We start from the raw sequence: 18,813 nt of genomic DNA, 5'->3' as shown, positions 1-18,813 counted from the left end.
CTCCCGCTGGACACCCGCCACGCGGGGGGCCCGAGCCCTGCTCAGTGCCCACGGGGCCCAGGGACCCCTGCACCCCGGTTCCAGGAGCTTCCTGAGTCAGGAGGGGGCGGATTTCACCCCTCCTCCCGCGAGGGAGCAGCTCCTCAGCTGACGGAGGTGTGCGGTCTGGCTCACGCTGCTTGGGGGGGTACCCGAGACGCGCGGCCGGGGGCGTGGGGCCGGCCACAGCTAGCTGTCCCTTAAAGTCCGCGGGAATCTGTAGTACCGTCGAAAAAATGAATTGAAAAGGGGACAGGCCACTGCCTTCACAAGTGACTGATTAATTAAAAAACATGAAAAAAGGGCCTAACCACCTCTAGTATTCAACACTTGCAGTTTTAAAAAGATCAAGTCAGACTAAACGCTAGCACAGTCATGCAGGAATCCAAGGCCCGCGTCCGGGAAGCTCTCGGCCCGAGAAGTCCTCTCCTCCTCACGTCAAAACGAAAACAGGACGACCCGCAGGTCGAGGGCAGAGGCCTCAGGGGTGCTGCAGCAGGGAAGCTCTGGCCACTTTCTCCACGACCATTTGGTATTGCTTTCCCGCTACCTTAATTCTCTTATTCTAAAGTGTAAAATTTCTCCTCCTCCAGGTAACTATACAGGACCCCACTGGGGCTGGAGACAGGCTAGAACCACATATATATATATATATATATATATATGGATATATATGTACAGATTTTTTAATTAAAAACGCGCTGTTTTGCTCGCTGAGAGCAGGACGGGCAGACCGGCTCTGCAGGCCCCCCGGTCACTGCGTCCTGCTCCCGGCCAGGCCAGGGGGTGTGGTCCGAGGCCCCCGTGGCCCCGCTGCCCAAGCAGAGCACAGCAGGACCCCCTTGCTCCCCTAAAAGACGAGCAACAGCCCCCAGATATCCCTCCACTCCGAGGGACCAGCACGCTGCTGAGGGGCCAGACTGACGCCGCTGGGAGGCGGGTGGGGGCCGGGGAGGGGGGAGGAGGGTGCTCGGGGCTGCTCCCGGGACCTCCACAGCCAAGAGCTCAGGACGGGATGGGGGCGGGCGCGGTGGGGGGAATAAATAAGGGAACGTGCACGCAAGACCCGGAGCCCCAGGCCCCAGCGGCTCCCAGAGGAACAGCCCTGAGGACGGAACGGGATCCGAGTCCTTCTGGAAGTCACTTGGGCCCCGCGTGGAGCCATCCTGCAGCCCCTCCATGGGAGGGAGCCGGGGGCCTCTCTCTGGGCGAGGTCGACGTGGCGCTCTGGCCTCGGCCGCGGAGAGCACGCGGTGAATCGGAGGATGGTGGCGGCGGTGCACTGGTGCGTGTGGTGTTGCCGGAACTTGGCAGGTGGGTGGTGACGCCTGGACCGACTTCAGCTCGCTGTGGCTGGGCCCTGGGCATTCAGCCTCCCCGCCCGGCCGCCAGCCACGCCCCAGCCCTCAGACTCTGCCTAGGGAGCCGGGCACAGCTGACCCCCTCCCAGCCCCTGGGCCTGGCCCTCCTGGCCTCGGCAGCCCAACCTCTCCCTATAGGAGAACTCCTGCCTCACCCCCGGGGCCTCAGCAGCAGTCACCCACTGTCCTGAGAAGGCCCCCGGCCACACCTGGGCTCCCCAGCCCCACGGCGAGCAGCTCTGGGCGTGGAAGGTGCTGCAGGGCACCGTCTCACCAACACCAATTCAGAACAGGGACCCCCGCAGGCGGGAAGGGGACAGGGGCGGCGAGGGGGGCCAGGACTGCACACCCGGCCCCCAGCGCAGGGCACCTGGTATGGTTGGGGCGAGGCTGCCTCCGTGGACCTCCCAGCTCCGGCTGCTGCACAGGGCCGCCCCCGAGGGCCCTCTCACTCTCCTGCTGGCCAGGCAGTCATGGCCGATGGCTCAGCTGCTCAGGGCCATGGTGTCCACCACCTGCTCCAACTTGCTCCGGAGCCGCTGCCGCCGTGCCTGCTCGTCCTTCTCCAGGGCCGTCAGGATCTGTGGAGGTGGGACGGGGGCATCAGGCCTGTCCGGGGCTCGGGGTAGCACACAGCGGCTGTGTCCAGAGTGGGCTCCAGGCTGAGGCCACTTTGTCCCGCCCACTCTCAGCTGAGGGACCTGGGCCTGGAGCCGGGACCCCCAGACCCCGTGGTCTCCAGCCGCCCTTCATCCCCCAAAACCACCCGAACAGGGCTCAGGTCCCTGCCAGCCCTCCAGGCCTCCGAGCCCCAGGGCCTGCCCCCTGCACCCGCGGGTCCTGCTGGGCTCTGTGCTCACACCCGTCTCCCGCGGCGGCCAGTCAGCCCCCAGCACGTGGCCGTGCTGCCGTCTCCCTCCACAGCCCCATCGCCCCGCGTCTCTGCACCCCTCATAACACAGCCCCTCGGGAAGAACCGCAGCCCGCCACCCCCATCCTCTGACCTGCCGCCAGGTCTCCTGCGCTCACCGCCCCATCCTCTCAAACCCACACAAAAGTTGGAGCTGGCGCCTGAGCCCTCCAGCTCCTGACGTGGTCCCTGCAGCCGGGCAGCCCGGCCACAGCCCCTGCTCCCCCGCTCCCCGCACCTAGCAGTCAGGCTCCGTCTCTGAACCCCAAAGGCCATCTCCCTCGGGAGCAGCCCAAGACCCTACAGCCTGCACACCCGGCGACGGCCCCGCCTCCCCCTCCTCCCAGGACATTCTGATTCAGCCTCGCACGGCCTCTGCCGTTCTGCATCCGGCCTGCTCTGGCCTCAGGGCCTGGGCTCTGGCCAGGCCCGCCCTGCCCCTCCGGCCCTGCGCTCTGTCCATCCGGTGCAGCCCACGAGTCAGTCGTCTGTCCTGACGTCTCAGGGAGGCCCAGCTCCGCACGCGCCCGGCTCCAGAAGCAGATCGGGAGCCGAGGGTCGAGGATGGCCCGTGCCCTGCCCTGGAGACGCGCCCAGACCCATCAGGCAGCCCGGGCCGGGGCGGGAGCACGCTCGGTGAGGCTGGCGAGCTTACCTCGTCCTTGTACTTGCTGATGTAGGAGTAGATCTCGTGCAGGGCACTCATGCTGTTGAACTGGCTCAGGTGCAGCCGCGACTGTTCAGCCAGGTATGCGCTCATGTCCTGGTCGCTGATGGCGGGCATCTTGGCGATGTCCGCGTAGTACCTGCGGCGGGCGGGCGGGCGGGCGCGTGAGCTGGGTCCCGGCCCCTCCCCCGCCCAGCCCCGGGCCCGCGCCCCCACCTCTCCACCCAGCTCTTGTAGTTGGGGATGTCCTTGGCGTAGAGCAGCTTGTTGGAGGGCGAGTCCTTGCCCAGCTTGTGCTCGGACGTCGAGCAGGAGTCCATGAAGGTCTGGGCCACCACCGACAGGCAGGCGTCCGTGATACTGCTCTTGTGGATGTCGAAGACGAACTGCGGGTTCTTGATCACGTTCACCCAGAAGCGCAAGGGCAGGCTGCGGGCAGGCGGGCGCACGGTCGGACGGGCCTCGGCGGCCCTCGGGCCGGCGGGGAGCGGGGGCTGACCTGTGGCCTCACCGTCCTCCCGGCTCTGGCCTTCACGGTGACCATGGATTTCCATGCAGCCAGGGAGACAGGCCCAGAGAGCTGGGCCGTGAGCAAGGGCTGCTCCTGCTGGCCAGCCCCTCCCCACGGTCCCAGGGGCGGGTGTGCACACCCACAGGCTCTCTCGCCCTTGGGCACCCACTGTGCCCGGCTGCAGTCCTCCAGGCCTGAGAGCCTGCTCACGGCTGGGCCGGCTCCCTTTGAGTCTTGGTGACAAGACCAGGAAGGGGGCCAGCAGACGCAGCCCCACTACAGCTGACCCCGACCCGGAAGGCCACCTCTACGACAACCCTCAACTGGGCCAGCAACAGCCTCTAACCACGTGTCGCTGTTTAACTTAAATAAAGTTAAAGATTCGGGGGTTCAGCTGCACCGGTTACGTCAGATACCCCTGGTCACACGTGGCCACGTGCGTGGCACAAACCTAGAACTTTCTATCATCCCAGAAAGGTCCCCTGGACAGTGCTGGCCTACACTGCCTCCCCTTGGGGCCGCGGGCAGTGCAGGTGGAGCTGCAGGCCCAGGGTGGGTTCGCCTGGAGAGGACCTGGGCTGCATCCCAGGCTTGGGGGGGCAGCGGTGTACAGGGAGGAGTCAGGTAACGGGGAGGAAGAGGCCAGAGGCACAAAGCTTGTGAGGACCAGGCAGGCCCTGCCAGGGACCCGGGCAGCTCTGGAGGCAAAAGCCAGGCCGGCAGCGAGGGGGCGATGGGACTGAGAGCCCCAGGAGCGTGTGCTGTCACTGTCACCCTCGTCGCTGTAGCCAGCATGGGACGGGCCTGTCCCACTGAGCCCGTTTCTCACGCAGAAGCCTACACACCTGCACGCAGCCGCGCACGCCCAAAGACACGCAGATACACGTGTGCACACACCCCCCACCACCACCCACATCCGGTCCCACAGCTGGGTCAGCGGATGCCCCCGATGGCTGAGTCAGAGAGACCCAGACGGAGAAGGACCAGCCGTAGCCCGGGGCAGTGGACGGGGCCAGCCTCCTGGCACTGCAGCCCCCAGCCGAGCCGGGCTGCCCCCAGGCCCCAGGCTTCCTGCTCCAGCGGGGACCTCGGCCCCGCCCCCGCCCCGCCCCCACCCCAGGCCGGTACCAGTTGCTCTTCCAGGTGTGGCGCACGTCCGCGTCGTGGATCTGGTGCTGGTCAGCCTGCTCGTCCAGGAAGTCGAACATGTACTTGATGGCCAGCGGCAGGGCCGAGCCCCGGTGCGCCGTGCTGAAGATGGTCTCGAAGAGGTCGTCCACGAACTTCTGCAGCGTGCCCTATGGGGGGGCGGGGCACAGCTCCAGCGGCTGCCCCGGCCCCGTGTGGCCCGCCCGGGCCCCCTCCCTCCGCCCACCTTGGTGGCCAGCAGCCGCGTCAGGTAGATCTCGGAGACCATCTTGCTGCCACGGTCGCCCTCTCGCTGGTCCAGGTGGTCATGGTTCTTGACCAGGTGCCACAGCTTGGTGCCGCTCTCCAGGTCGGGCGTGATCATGGGCGTGCGCGAGCGCAGGCTGTCGGGGCTGCTGGCAGTGCGCAGCATGCTCTCTGCGGGCACCGTGCCGTCAGCTGCTGCGTCCCACCCGCCCCGCCCGCCTGGCACCAGGTTGCTGGGCAGGCGGCTCCCCTGTGTGAGCCTCAGCTCCCCCCCGACAGCTGGGGTCATCCGCCCCCACCTCCCTGGGTTTCTGGGGACGGTGCTGCCCGGGGAAAGGCCGAGGGTCCCCGGGACAGGCTGTAACCAAGCCGTCCCAGGCTGCCGCAGCGGCGCCCAGAGCGGCATTCTGTCCAGGTCGGTGGTCTGCCCGTTGCCCCCGCCGGCCCTCTGCCCCTGCCGGCGCTCACCGTATCTGCTGAGGGACTTGGTGAAGGTGGACGAGTTGGAGATATTGTAGGCAGACGTCTGCTTGGGCACCAGGGCCACCGAGGACCCATCCGTCACCTACGGGCAGGGGGCCGGGTGATGCGTGACCCACCACCCGCGGCTGGTCTCTCACCTGGGCCTCAGCCTGCCCCCCAACCCTGGGCGACCCCCACATGTGACCGTGCCCTCTCCTCCTGGAGCGTGGCCCCCAGCCCTGAGCCCCGTCGTGGAGAGAGGGGCCCGAGCCGTGGCCGCAGGTTGGGGGTCACCTGGTAGTGCGCCAGCGTGTTCAGCCTCTTCCAGTCGTTATCGATCTTGGTGGTGACGTCCTCATCCTGCAGGATGATGCGGGCCATGCGGCCCTGACGCCACTCTGCGGGGGAGGGGAACGCTGGAGTGCTGCCCTGCTCCTTGCGCCCTCCATCAGGACAGGCCCAGGGGGCAGGGTCCCAGGGGCCCTGAGTGAAGGCTGGGCAGCAGAGGGACAGGCCCAGCCCAGAGCAGAAGCCCAGCCCCTCTGGCAGCCCCCCGCCCGCCCAACCCTGGGCAGCCCAGCCTTCCGGAGCTCCTAGCCTGGCACTCAAGGCCTCCCTCCATCGCGGCCCCAGCTTCACCCACCAAGGGACCAGCCCGGTCCAGCCCGGTCCAGCCCGTCTCTGCTCCCCAGGCCCTTCCCACTTAGCAGGTGCCCCTGCCCACTCCCCGCTCGTGAGCCCCCACCCAGCTCCAAGGGCCCACCTGCTTCCTAGAGCACATGGGGACCCCACCCCTGCCCCCACCAGCAGGGGCGCAGCCCTCTCAGTGCCACCCTGCTTCCACCACCCCGGGGAGCAGCCTACAGACCCAGCCTGGGTCACGCACCCCTTCCCTCCAATCCTCCGGGCCAGCGCCCAGTGCTTGGACGACGCGACAGAGCCCCTGCCGGACTCACCCAGGTCCATGTCCCCGGCCTTGGGCCGCTGGGAGTAGGGCACGCCCTTGTACACGGCGTCCAGCAGCTTCTCCTTGACCTGCGTCACCGTGTCGCAGTTCAGCCCCTTCACCGGCACCTCGGGCGCGTTCTCGTTCTCGGGGTTCACGCAGTTCAGGGTCTGCAGGTGGGAGCGCAGGGCGTCAGCCCCCTCCCCCTCCCTGGCGGGCGGGCAGGGGCGGGTGGGCGGCGCTCACCAGTCAGCCCCCTCCCCCTCCCTGGCGGGTGGGCGGCGCTCACCAGCGTCTTGTAGTCGATCTGCTGGCGGATGAGCTTGTCCTCGCTCAGGGAGTAGCGCGCCTCGCCCGTGATGGCGTCGATGGGGCCCTTCTCCATCTGCTGCTTGATGGCGCAGAACAGCAGGAAAAGCGGCTCCCCGGCGCACTCCTGTGGGCGGGCGGGCGGCGTCAGGCTCCGCCCCAGCCGCTGCCCCGGCCCCACCCCCCACCCCACCCCCGACCCCGGGGAGACAGGCATGAAAATCCCGGAAAACGACCTCAGCAAAGGGGCCAAGCGGGGAGGACCAAGGCCAGTCAACCCGGGCTGAAGCCTCGCCCGGTTCAGGCCTCGGCAGGACCACGGCCCCGGCGCCACTCTGCCCAAAGCAGCCAGTGTTGCATGTGGTTGAGGCGCAGGCTCCGGTGCCGCCCCCACGGCCCAGGGGACTACAACGGGTGTGACCATCATCTATCAGATGGGGGGGCCCCCTCAGCTAGGACTCGCCTGCAGGAGAGGGCCGCCCCTCCCTCCAGAGCACGTGGCCGACGCACTCACAGGTGCAAACGCACCAACCCAGGGCAGGAGGCTGGCAGGGCAGCTGTCCGGGCACTCGGGGAAGGTCTGCGCTGCCCATCTCCGACCACGTGCCGCCTCCGCCCCCACTGCAGCCACTGGGCGTGTCCTCACCTCAGGGCCTTTGCACCTGCTCCCCCTACAACCAGAACTCTCCCCCTCAGGTCTTCACTGCCCCTTGCAGACCCCACCCGACATCCCTTTGTCAGAAAGGCTCTCCTGGGCCCTGGGCCGAGCCCGCTGGCCCTCACTGCCATCACACAGAGCCAGCCCTCTTCGATGGTCTTGTTTGCTTCCCTGCCATTTCCTCTCTGGAGTGGAAGCTGCCTGCCGCAGCCCAGGGCGTGCCTGGCCCCTCCCGCTACATCCCCAGTGCCCAGCACGGAGTGGGCGCATGGGGGGCTCTACGGACGCTGCTGGACAACAAACACCGTTAACAAACAGCTGCGGAAGGAGGGCTCCCGTCCCACCCCCGCCAGAGGGCTGCCCCGACTGCAGTGACCAAGCTGCTGCGTGCCCTGCACAGCTGAGTCCCCACCTCAGCCGGACACAGGCCCCTCTCGTCTCGGCCCCCCCAACGGAGCTGGGAGCGAGTGTGGCCCTAGCAGGCAGCTGCCGGCCTGCTCCCTGGCCCACCAAGAGTGGCTCTGCCCGGAACCAGATGCTCCAGGCAGCTCGTTAGCATCTGCGGTGATTAAGGAGACAGCTGCCAGGGAGTGGCAGTGAGCGCAGGTCATCCGGAGACCCTCCAGCAACACGCCCATCTCTGAAATCGTTTCATCTGCAAACTTGGCTGCATTACATCAGCTAGGACAGAGGCCCAGCCGTTAACAGCTGCCTCTCCCTGCAGACGCCACGAGACTTACTCCTCTCAGAAGAAAAGGTGCACCTCAGGAGGTCAGAGGGTGAGGTTACACAGCAAATCACGAGAAGCCAGGATTCGAACCCAGACAATCTACCGCTAAAGCAGCTGGTCCTTAAAAGCCAAGCGTCCTTACAGAACATGCAGGCTGAGCAGGGTGTTCACTCCCAGCCCGGCTGGCAGGCTCTGACCCACTCCCACAGGCCCGCCCAGATGCCGGGAAGCAGGAACCGGGGAGCAGAAAGGCTCTGAGACTGAGAAGGCCCAGAACCCAGCCCTTCCCTGCTGGGCCCACTTCCTGCCCAGGGAGGAGGGGGACCTCGGTGACTCTCAGGCCCAGCCGGAAGAGATGTGCAGAGACTGCCAGTGAGCCTCCAAGTGAAAAGGTGACACGAGGACAGGCTGTTCGATAAATGTTAGAACAAGGCCTTCTCCAGTCGGGAAAGAAAATCGAGTGAGATCCCTGCCTCACACCCTATACTAACAGAAAACGTTCCTCGGCATAACACGAGAGCTGTAAATGACAGAAAAGTTCAACGTTCTCTTGGGACTTCCCTGGCGGTCCAGTGGTTAAGACTTCACCTTCCAGTGCAGGGGGTGCGGGTTCGATCCCTGGTCGGGGAGCTAAGATCCCACATGCCCCAAGGCCAAAAAACCAAAACATAAAACAGAAACAATTCTGTAACAAATTCAACAATGACTCAAAAAAAATTCTCATAAAAAAATTTCTTTTAAACTTCTTTTTTCAAAGAAAGCGGGCCTCCTCTGAACCCCCTCCTCCAGGTTCCCAGAGACGACTTAATGAGCACGTGACCAAGTCACGCGGTCTGCAAACAGGTGCGCTTTACAGGAAAGGCACAGCTCTGTTACTGCCACCTGTCCTACACGACAACAACGTCGTCGTACTCTGGGCATCACTGGGCCACCACCCACCGGGCGAGCCCCACCCAGCCTGACCCCCTCCCCTCTGGACCTCGCGCCCACCTCAGGGCCTTTGGTCCCCGTCTGGCTACCTCCTGCCCCTCCTCATGCTCACATCTCACCACCCCATCCACGCTTTCACGCCCCTGTGGACACCCCGCCCCTTTCCCCATCTGCGCCCCTCAGCCCAGCCAGGACTCTGTCCTGAGCACTCTGCGCCGCAGCAGCTGGGCTCAGCATATCCTCCATGGAGGACGGAAAGCCCCACCGCCATCCCCGCCTCGGGCACTGCAGCGAGCGGAGCCTGCAGAGCCACGCGGAGAGCAGACCCAGGCCGCCTGCGTCACGAGGCTCCACGGCCCGCTCCCTCACCCACCGTGGAGCGCTAACCAGGGGCCACCATGCGAGGACCGGGCCCGGGTGCCAAGCCTTCGGGTTTTTCAAGGGAAGCCAGACAGACATCTGGGTCTGATGACCTCCCAGTTCTAAAATGCAGGCGACCCAGCTAGCTGCTCACGGCCCTGACAAAGTCCGCCTGGACCCACGTCTAGCCGGCCTGCAGGCTGTACCCGTTCTGAGAACAGCCTGGCTCCCCGGGGTCTGTCTGGGGGTCGGGGCTCTCCCAGCCCGAGAGGGAACTGTCTGGGCAACAACAGTGGAGGCCCAGGCAGCTGCCCGCCTCCTCACAGCAGGGCCAACAGGACCCACCGCCCCCGGGCGTCTCCTCAGGCTGGCCCACACACACGCCCCTGCCCGGGAGCTCCCTCCGACCTCAGGTCTGGGCCACGGGCACTGCGTGAGCCCCACCGGAGCCTGGACGCACGCCCCAGCTCCGTCACATGCAGCTGCGGGACCCACGTCGGACCCCGGCGGCTGAGTGAGGACAGGACGGCCTCCAGGAGGGGCAGGGAAGACGCGAAGGGACAGCCGCGAGCCGGGGGGTCCTGCCGAGGCCCTGGCCCCTTGGGGTCTCAGCTGAGAGCCCACCAGTCACCCCTGGCCTCCCACCCCCACCTGGGCCCCCCGCGGCCCACCCACCTTGAGGAATTTGTACAGAAGGAAGGTGAACCAGTTGGTCAGCATCTTCTCTGCCACCGACTCAGTCCTGGGAACAGAACACACGCAGGGGCGGCCTCAGTCCTACCGCCAGGCCCGCCCACACCACCACCTCGCCACCCCACCCTCCCCGGGGCCAAAGGTCAGGCCTCGGCCTCAGAGCAGGTGTCGCCTCGCGCTGAGGGGTCCCAGACGAGGCAAGCCCCGGAGTGGGTCCCCGGAACTGCAGCGGCGGCGCCTGGGCTGCGCCGGTGGGCGCGCTGCCGCGGGGGCAGGCACAGGGCGCGGACTCACCGCCGCAGCAACAACTTCGGGTGGTTCTTGCTTTCCAGGTTCTTCTCGATGAGGTCGGACAGCAGCTGCTTGAGCACGCCCGTGGCGTACTCCATCTCGCCCTGCAGGGCCGTCATGACGAGCGAGGCCACGTTGCCGCGGTCCCGCATGGAGAAGCTGCGCTGGGCCTCCAGCGTGCGGATGAAGGTCAGCAGGAAGTGCTTCTTGGTCAGCAGCTGCCCGAACAGGGTCAGAGACTTCTCCACGTTAGCCTGCACCTGGGGGGCCGCAGGCCTGCTCAGACCTCAGAGAGCACCGGCCCCTGCTGGCCGAGGGCCCGTCTAGGCCCCGGTACAAAGGGCGGGTCCCTGAGCTGCAACTGTCCTAGCAGAATGGACGGGGCCTGGCAGCTGCGTGAGAAGCCACAGCAGGCAGAGGCCCGGGGCACAGCAGCGTGCGGGGGCAGAACGGAGGCCTGCTCCAGCCACCCTCTGTGTGGCCCAGCTCGTCCACCAGGCACCAGGAGTGCCCGACAGCCCCTCCCAGCCGGCACCAATGCAGAAACCACCCTCCCCCTTCACAGAGGACACTCAGGTCCAGAGAGGGGAGCAGCGCGTTGCAGCCACACAGCACTGAGGTGGGAAAGGGCCGATGGAATGCCAGGCACGGCTGGTTCCAGGTCCCCGCTCACTCTTATCTGCCCCCAGGCTTGTCATAGCATGACACGAGGCTCCCAACCCAGGCAAGACAGGTGACAGGTACCAGAGAGGACACACAGTCACAGCTAAGAGAACAGTCAGACCGGCCCGGCAGACGGCAACGCCGGGAGAGACACCTGATGGCGGATGGGGAAGCCCCAGCATGGCAGACACCCCAGCAAACAAGCAAGCAGTGAGCAGCCCAGGGCGTCCTGGGCCCGAGCCAGTGCGACAGGAAGGCCCGCTGAGGTGCAGCTCGAGAGGGAATGTCCCACCACCACAGCCACGTGAGGGGGCTGACTCCCCAACATCCGCGGGGTGCAGGACGCGACACACACGCCCCCCACAGAGCGCAACAGAGCAGACTCGCTGAGCCCCTACCCGTTCCGAGCTGGGGGCCCTGGGCGTCTGGCCGGCTACCGGGCAGCCCAGGAGGACGTGGGTGCCAGGAGGCTTCCCCTCGGCAGGCTCGGGGGCCGCATCGGCCGCGCAGAGCCCAGCTGAGCGCCCGCACCTCCCGACACTCATGGCAGCAGCCCCCCTGGCTCAGTGAAGCTTGGCACCCAGGCCCACCCAGGAGCCAGGCCGGACGAGCTGCAGGTGGTACACAGTAAGCTAGGGGCCCAACGAAACAGAGCTGGGCCCTGGGGAGCCCAGGCTAAGGGTGGTTTGCTGGGGCGAGGCCCCCCACACCCGGCCCCCCTCCCAGCAGTCTCGAGCCCGCCCCCAGGACCCTGCCGCCCCAGCACCCAAGGAGCCCCCACAGGCAGAGGCAGCGCCTATGGAACCCCAGCCAGCAGCCCACCTCCATCTCCTTGAGCACTGGGTGGTCCTCGATGCCGGGGAAGAGGACCCGCATGGCGTACGTGCGGTAGTCAAGGAACGGGATGCCGGCACCGTCCAGGTCGTTGGTCAGCTCGTGGATGTCCGTCTGCAGCTCCGCAAAGGCTGCGGCCAGACGAGGTGTCACGGCAGCTGCCCCGGCCCCCGCGGCACCCCCCACTCTCCCCCAACACACTCAGGGTCGGGCCAGCCCCTGACTCTGCCACTCGCCAGCTGGGTGAACTCGAGGAAGTTCCTGTGCCTCCGTTTCCCCAGTCCTGACACAGAGGCTGAGCCCTCCACCCCTGACCTGCTGCAGAATTCACCAAGACGAGAGCAGAGGCGGTGCCGGGATGGGGCTGGAAGGGGCCTCCACGTCCCGATGGGGCAGAGCAACTGTGGTCCCCTGGCTCCAGCCACAGGAGCGGGGATGAGGCTGGCTGGGAAGGGGCAGAGCCCTGCGTGCCAACAAGCAAGCCCTCCCGGCTCAGGCCAGGGGCCCCTGACACGCCCGCCCACTGCTTTCAGAACATTCCTGAGCCGTGAGGTGTGAGCCCTGCGGCAGCCCAAGGATGCGCTGTCTGGTCAGGAGCCGGCCCTTCCCCCCCCCCCCCCCCCCCCCACCGGCACTGCTGCCTGGAGTCTGGTCGCCTCCACCTGGCTGGCCCTGGGGGCCCGCACACACGCTGCCACACACGGGCATCACAGGTCGGTCCAGACAAGACAGGCGGACGGTTGTCCTTGTCCCAGGAAGGCCCAGGCCGCCGCCTCCCACCCAAGCCTCCAACACGTGCCGGAGCCCCTCAGGGCGGCAGTCTGCCAGGGACTGAGGGGGCGCTGGGACACGGGCCTTTGTCTTAAGACGGGCCAGGGTCCCGGGCAGACCGGGCACCCCAGGCCAGTGGAATTAGGGACCACCCAGAACGAGGCCTGTTAGGCATGAAGCCCCCCAGGCGAGGCTTCCGACCCTGCCCGGCCCCCTGCCCTCATCCCCAGGCGGGACGATGCCTGTCGTCTGCCCCAGGGCTGCCAGCGTTCACTCACGGACCCTGCAGGACACTCAAGGCCTCCCCTACCCCGGCTCCTGACACGTGAGAGACCGCCAGGCACCACCCGCACCGCCCTCTTCACCCCTCGTGACAGCGCTGGACCCTGACGGGGCTCCCAGAGGCACAAGTGAGCTGGGGCTCAACTAGAGCCCCCCGCCTCCAGCTGGCTGGGGACACCCGGCCCTGAGGCCCATCTCACGCCAGCCAGAGAGGCCAGCCGGGCTCGACAGAGACCAGCACGGGCACGGGCTGCTGCCTGGAGCCCACACAGGCACACAGGAGCTGAAGCCCCAGGGCCCCTGCGGCCCCGGCCTGGGTGCCCACCACTCAGTGCCCACCCGCTGGCCTCCCAGCAGCCGCGACCCCAGTACTCAGCACCGGCGGGTACGGCAGCACCTGCTCCACGGGGACCAGCCCTGGGCCTACGGGTCTCCCGGACACATCGGTCCCCGGGAACAGCTCTGTTCCAGCTGGAGGCCACCGTCCTGGCCCTTCCCGCCGACCCGCCGGCCCACCGTTCAGATTTCCGACGCTGCCTGCGGCCCCTGCCCTTCTCACTCCCTGGGCCGCCCCCACCTGCCCTTGGGGTCCACCTCTCAGTCGGGAGCTCCCGGGGGAGCAGGCTTTGGGGAAGGGGGCATGTGACCAGGTGTGGGGATGCCGAGCCTGTCCCCGTGGCCATCCTAGCACCATGGGGAGGGGGAGCCGCAGAGGAAGGGGGTCCTGGGAGCAGAGTGAGGGCCTGGCTGGGCCCCAGACCCCGGTGAAGCCTCCCCGCCAAAGCGGCCTGAGCTGGTTTGCGTCACGTGCACCCCAGGGTGAGACAGACACGCCCGAGCAAGCACCCTGCGGGCAGAGGCAGCCCGGGCCCGGGGCTAGGTGCGCACAGGGAGGCTGAAGACGGGCCCCTCCCTCAGCGCCCCCCACCGGCCGCCGGAGGGAACCAGCCGCGCCAGCACGTGGACGAGCACGGCCCACACCACCTGGGGAAATGGCCCCCCGCCCGGAGCGGGCAGGCCCAGCGTCCCCGCACCTGGTGGTACGTCCGTCCTCCAGAGGAGACTGAGGCACAGAAACGCCGTGTGCCCATCTGGGGTCCCACGGACAGGCTGGGACGCAAAGGGGGCTCTCTGGACAGAGCCTGCGTTTCAAGCAGCGCCCCGTGATCGCGCCCAGTCGGGCCCCAGCCCAGCACAGCGAGCTCCGCCCCCCCGGCGCCCCCCACCCCGCCCCCCTCCCCGCGGCCCCCACCCACCTTCCTTGCACTCGAGGGCCACGCGGGACTCCAGGTTGTCCATCTGCAGCTGCAGGCGCTTGAGGGTGCGGTCGGCGTCCCGCGACTTGCGCTTGTACGCGATGAGCACGGCCACGATGACGAGCAGCAGGAGGCCCCCGCCCCCGCCGATGCCCACGATGGCGGGCAGCGTCAGCAGGCTGTCCGAGTACACCTGCAGCACCCCCGGCGAGAACTCGAAGCCGCCGGCCCGGACCTGGGGGGGCAGGCCACTCAGGGGGCGCCCCAGCCCCGCACGGTAGGCGAGGTGGGGGCGCGGGCACCCAGGGCAGACGCTAGGGGCACCAGGGAGGGGCTCCCTCTGGTGGGAGGCAAGTCTGGGGCTTGCTCAGAGCGGGGCTGCCCTACGTGGGGCCCAGGAGGCTGGAGCTGCCAGGACCCGTGGACGCACCGTGACCTTGTGCTGCCCGGTGAGGTTGGGCGACTCGCAGAGCAGCTGCGTCTCCGACACGGTGAGGGCGCAGGGAGTGGAGCCGATGAGCACCGTGTAGTTGAGCCGAGAGTTGCCGGGCGCTGGTGGCAGGAGGTTGCGGCCCTGCGGGGCAGCGTGGGGTGAGCGGGGGCTTCGCCGGCCCCCCGCGCAGGCCCCCCGCACAAGCCCCGCCCCGCCGAGCAGCCCACCTTGAGGATGAGGGGCGAGCTGGGCTTCAGCTCCAGGAGGCCGGTGGGGCTGAGCGGCTCCAGCACAGGGTCCGGGTAGTAGAGGAAGGTCGAGGTGTTGAGCACCAGCAAGGCCCGGACGTCATCCATGACGAAGCCCAGCTCGTCTGGCCGCTCGCCCAGCTCGGGCGGGCTGCGGGCAGGGTTGTCCACCGACGGGGCCCGGCACACCATGGTGGTGTCGTTGTACACCTGGCAGCTCTGGGGATGCAAGACAGGGACACTGGGCTGGCTGACCCGAGCAAATCCAGGCTGTGACACCGCGGGGCCGCGGCCACACCCGCACACGGTCCCCACCCCTCCCAGGGCCTCCAAGTGCAGCTGGGATGGCAGGAGCTGCGGGGGGCAGGGCCCAGGGGGGACTCACGTTCTCCCTCTCGACGCCTCCGTACTTGGCCCGGATGCGGGGTTCCCGGACGGTGGCCAGGTTGGTGCCCGTGACCGTTAGCAGGGTCCCTCCGCTAAGAGATGAGGGAGACGGAAGTCAGGGGTGGAAGTTCCGGGGCCCTCTGCCCCGGCCCGGCACAAATGGGAGGGACCAGACACGCCACCCGGCTCGCGGCAAGACAGCGAGCGGGTTAGTCTCTCAGCACCACGTTTGGCGGCAGGGCCACAGGGGGGGAGCGGAGGGCCTGGTGCAGGAGCCCCACACCTGGTGCTGGTCTTTGGTGGCTCAGGACAGGGGCATGGGGCTCAGGGTGGGCGGGACAGGGTTTGGGGGGGCTCAGGAAACCTCGGATGGGGGTCGTGGGGCTCAGGGCGGGCAGGACGGGGGCCCAGGCGGGCTCCCACCTGTTGATGCTCCACTCGGGGTCGATCCTCAGGATGGTGGGGTCCTCGGTGTAGTTGTATTTGACCTCGGGGTTGGTGAGCTGAGCGCGGTTGATGTTGATGACAATGGGGGCACTGCCGGGGCTCTGCCCGGGGGGCGTCAGGCATCGGATCTCCCGGGAATTCCTCCTGAGGACGCAGGTGCTGGAGCTCACCTCCGATGCCACCGAGCGTCCAGGCTCCACCACCAACAGGCTGAGCGCGAGTCACCAGCCCGCCCGCTGCATCTGCCTACCTATGGCACAGGCCACGGCGGGCCTGTCTCCAGGGGGGGCCCCTTCCCGTCAGCCCCTGCGAGGGGCCGGGTGCTGTCTGTGCCTACCTGGGCCGCAGCCTGGCCCTCTCCCCCATGCTGCCCTGCGTGGGCGGGAGGCTGTCCTAGGCTCAGCGTGGCTGAGGGGCGGGTCCTGCCTCACCAGCTTGCTGTCCAGGTGGCCCCACCCCCAGCCCCGCCTCCTTGGCAGCGTCAACCCGCAAAGCCTGCCCGCGCCCCAGCTTGCGAGAGCCTGGCCCACGGGTGCCGAGAGCAGGCCTGCCGGGCGGGAAAGGGCTCGCGGGCCTCACAGCAGCCCCGCAGCGGCCCCATCAGTCACCCGGGCAGCCGCAGGGCCCCTCCACGGGCGGGGCTCCTCCACGGGCGGGGCCCACGGCTTCCATGTCCTGGGAGGGCTGGAGTACCACGCTCAGCGCCAACTGCCGCTCCGCGGAGGGACGCACACGACACACGCACCCCCCGCCCCCATCATCCCTGATCTGAAAACCGGCTAATCGTGGGCCTGGGCCGTGAGTGGATGAAACGAGCTGGCGGGGCTGGGGGCGCTAGGTCCCCCCCAGGGCAGCGGCCAGTCACCGCCGGCACCTGCCCCATCCCCTCATTGCCTTCACCACAGCCGCCAGGCCCGCGCACAGCAGGCTGCAAACACCAATAATTAGTCTGATAACAGGTAATTACCGCAGGAAAATATTTAAAGGCCCGCTCCATTATCATCCCTAATCTAAAATTATCCACTTCAGGGCTCCGAGTTTTTGTCAAGTTTTCCTCTTTCCCTCTTAAGAATTTTTCTAAACGCCCTTCTCACGTTCCACAGGACTCCCCCAAAACCCAGGACAGAGCGGCTGTGCCCGCCCCTCAGACCCAGGCCCCACCCACCACCCTGCCCTCCCCGCTCCGGGGTAGCCTGCCTGTCTCCATGGTAACCTTCTCCGCCTCTAGGTTTCCATAGTGATCACCCTAGCCCAGCTCTCCACAGCCCTCCAGCTTCCCAGGCAATGGAAGGGGGCACCAGCCATCTGAACCCACGACCACAAGGGGAAGGCAGCCTGTGCCTGGGGTCCCCACTGCCCGTCCGTCCACACCCCGTACCAGGAGAATGAGCAGGGCCGGCCGCCGACAGACACAGCCACATCGCTGCCTGCGTTCAGGTGGCTACCCTCGATGCCGATCCAGGTGCCCCCCGAAAGGGGCCCGCGCGCAGGGCTCACACGGTAGAAGGTCGGCGTCTAGGGGGAGAAGGGACCTGCTGGAGCCCCAGGGAAGCGCCTGCATCTCCAGCATCTCCGCGCTCACTGGGTGCGAGACATCGCCCATGGGCGGGGCCACGGCGCAAGGGGGCCAGCATCAGGCCTGGGGGCGAGGTCTCCAGCCAGCCCAGGCCCGCGCTCACTGGGTGTGAGACACCGCCCACGGGCGGGGCCACGGCCGCACGGGGCCGGCATCAGGCCTGGGGGCGAGGGGGAGGGGGCGGGGTCCCATCACTCGAGGCTGCCTGTGGCCCGGGCCAGCCCCACAAGCGAGCCCTCAGGGCCCCCGTGGCCGCGGGAGCAGAGGGCCAGGCGGGCGGGCTTACCACAAAGGTGAAGCGCTTGGGCGACAGGGCGCGGTAGTGGGGGGAGCAGTCCCGCACGCACACCTCCACCAAGGCATCGTGGGCCCGCAGCGCGCTGGCGTCCCCGATCTCGCAGACAATCCTGCGGGCACAGGGGGCCTCAGCAGCCGTGGGCGCCGGGCCCCCGCCAGCCCCGCCCACCCCCCCCACCGCCCCCCCCCCCCCCCCCCCGCCGCCGCTCCGCCGGCCGCACTCACTGCTCGGCGCTGATGTACTCGCTCTCCACGGGGCTGCACAGCACCTTGCCCACGCGCACACCCAGCCGCACGTCCTCAAAGCGCAACCCCAGGTTCTCGCCCGTGATGGTGAGCCGCGTGCCTCCCTGCCGCGGGCCCGTCTCAGGGGACAGCTGTGGAGGCAGAGGCTGGGATGCGGGCCGGGCGCTCGGAGCGCCCCCCGACGCCCCCCAGGCCCGGTAGCCTGCCCACCTTGAGGATCTTGGGGTCGGCGCAGCGGCTGCTGCCGTGGCGGGCGTGCATCCAGGCGGCGGGCGAGTCCACGGGGCAGTGGGGGCGCAGGGAACAGCGGCGCTCGGCCACACACCAGCCGCACTCGAAGCGAGGGTCGGCCTTGAGGCAGAGACCGCAGCTCTCCCGCAGGGCCGGGCACTTGTACAGGTGGGCTGCAGGGAGGGGGAGGGGCTGGGCGTCAGCGGCCACCCTCGGCCCCGCCCCCCAGCCGCCCCACCCAGCTTACCCTGGATGTTCTGCGGGTTGTCGATGACGAAGTGGCCGTTCCACACCACGGACAGGTTCACGGGCAGGTCACTGACATCGTTGCCCTCGTAGGAGTACTGCGGCGGCAGGAGGAGTGGTCAGGCCACACGGGCCGAGCCCGGGCCGCTGCCCAGGGCCTGTGTGTCCCTTGTGGCCACCTGCGGGACTGGCCGCTGGGGGCCCGGGCTCAGCAGGGCGGGGTCTGGGGGCCAGTCTGGAGGCAGGCTCCCCACAGCGCTGCCCGCCTGTGGGCCCGCGGAGGGGGCCCCACCCGGGTCCCCCTCTGCACAAGGACGGCCACGGCCCTCAACCTCCAGCGGCTACAGGGGCACAGCCTCCAGGGTGAGCCCCCGCCAGGAAGCCAGGACTCCCTGTACCCCTTGGACACACGTCAGGGTTGCTCTGTGAACCTCAGCTTCGTCTCCAAACGGGCTCAACGAGCCCTCCTCTGGGACTGCCCTGAGGTGTGAGACGTGTGTCCCCTGTGCCCTGGCACCCCCGACCCCAGGCTGGGCTGGGCTCAGGGTCTCAGCCCTCCCTGGAGAGCCCAGGCCCGGACGCCCAGCTGTGTCCCACTTTCTGCAGTTGAAGACTTGCTCTCCACCCCAGGGCA

General features: G+C 68.0%; 1 protein-coding gene across 3 annotated transcripts in view; it reads right to left on the bottom strand.

Moving 5' to 3' along the window:
* Positions 1-300: 300 nt before the first annotated feature.
* The window catches only part of PLXNA1 (plexin A1), a 43,706-nt gene continuing 25,193 nt past the window's right edge, over positions 301-18,813 (bottom strand). For all 3 annotated transcript variants that reach the window (XM_033416080.2, XM_033416083.2, XM_033416082.2), the window contains 22 exons: positions 18,181-18,277; positions 17,913-18,106; positions 17,682-17,833; positions 17,446-17,566; positions 16,962-17,098; positions 15,560-15,727; positions 15,135-15,228; positions 14,729-14,968; positions 14,499-14,642; positions 14,069-14,303; positions 11,748-11,890; positions 10,266-10,522; positions 9,954-10,020; positions 6,581-6,727; positions 6,302-6,461; positions 5,640-5,743; positions 5,352-5,448; positions 4,864-5,054; positions 4,617-4,786; positions 3,194-3,406; positions 2,966-3,116; positions 301-1,981 (listed from right to left, as the gene is read on the bottom strand). In XM_033416080.2, the coding sequence (XP_033271971.1) occupies positions 1,886-1,981; positions 2,966-3,116; positions 3,194-3,406; positions 4,617-4,786; positions 4,864-5,054; positions 5,352-5,448; positions 5,640-5,743; positions 6,302-6,461; positions 6,581-6,727; positions 9,954-10,020; positions 10,266-10,522; positions 11,748-11,890; positions 14,069-14,303; positions 14,499-14,642; positions 14,729-14,968; positions 15,135-15,228; positions 15,560-15,727; positions 16,962-17,098; positions 17,446-17,566; positions 17,682-17,833; positions 17,913-18,106; positions 18,181-18,277 (3,378 nt within the window). In that variant the 3' untranslated portion in view covers positions 301-1,885. The remainder of the gene's footprint in view (positions 1,982-2,965; positions 3,117-3,193; positions 3,407-4,616; positions 4,787-4,863; positions 5,055-5,351; positions 5,449-5,639; positions 5,744-6,301; positions 6,462-6,580; positions 6,728-9,953; positions 10,021-10,265; positions 10,523-11,747; positions 11,891-14,068; positions 14,304-14,498; positions 14,643-14,728; positions 14,969-15,134; positions 15,229-15,559; positions 15,728-16,961; positions 17,099-17,445; positions 17,567-17,681; positions 17,834-17,912; positions 18,107-18,180; positions 18,278-18,813) is intronic.

This window comes from Orcinus orca, chromosome 10 (assembly GCF_937001465.1).
Source record: "Orcinus orca chromosome 10, mOrcOrc1.1, whole genome shotgun sequence".
Taxonomy (NCBI): Eukaryota; Metazoa; Chordata; class Mammalia; order Artiodactyla; family Delphinidae; genus Orcinus; species Orcinus orca.
Note: the sequence above shows the minus strand (reverse complement) of the source record. Positions and strands in the feature narration are given on the sequence as shown.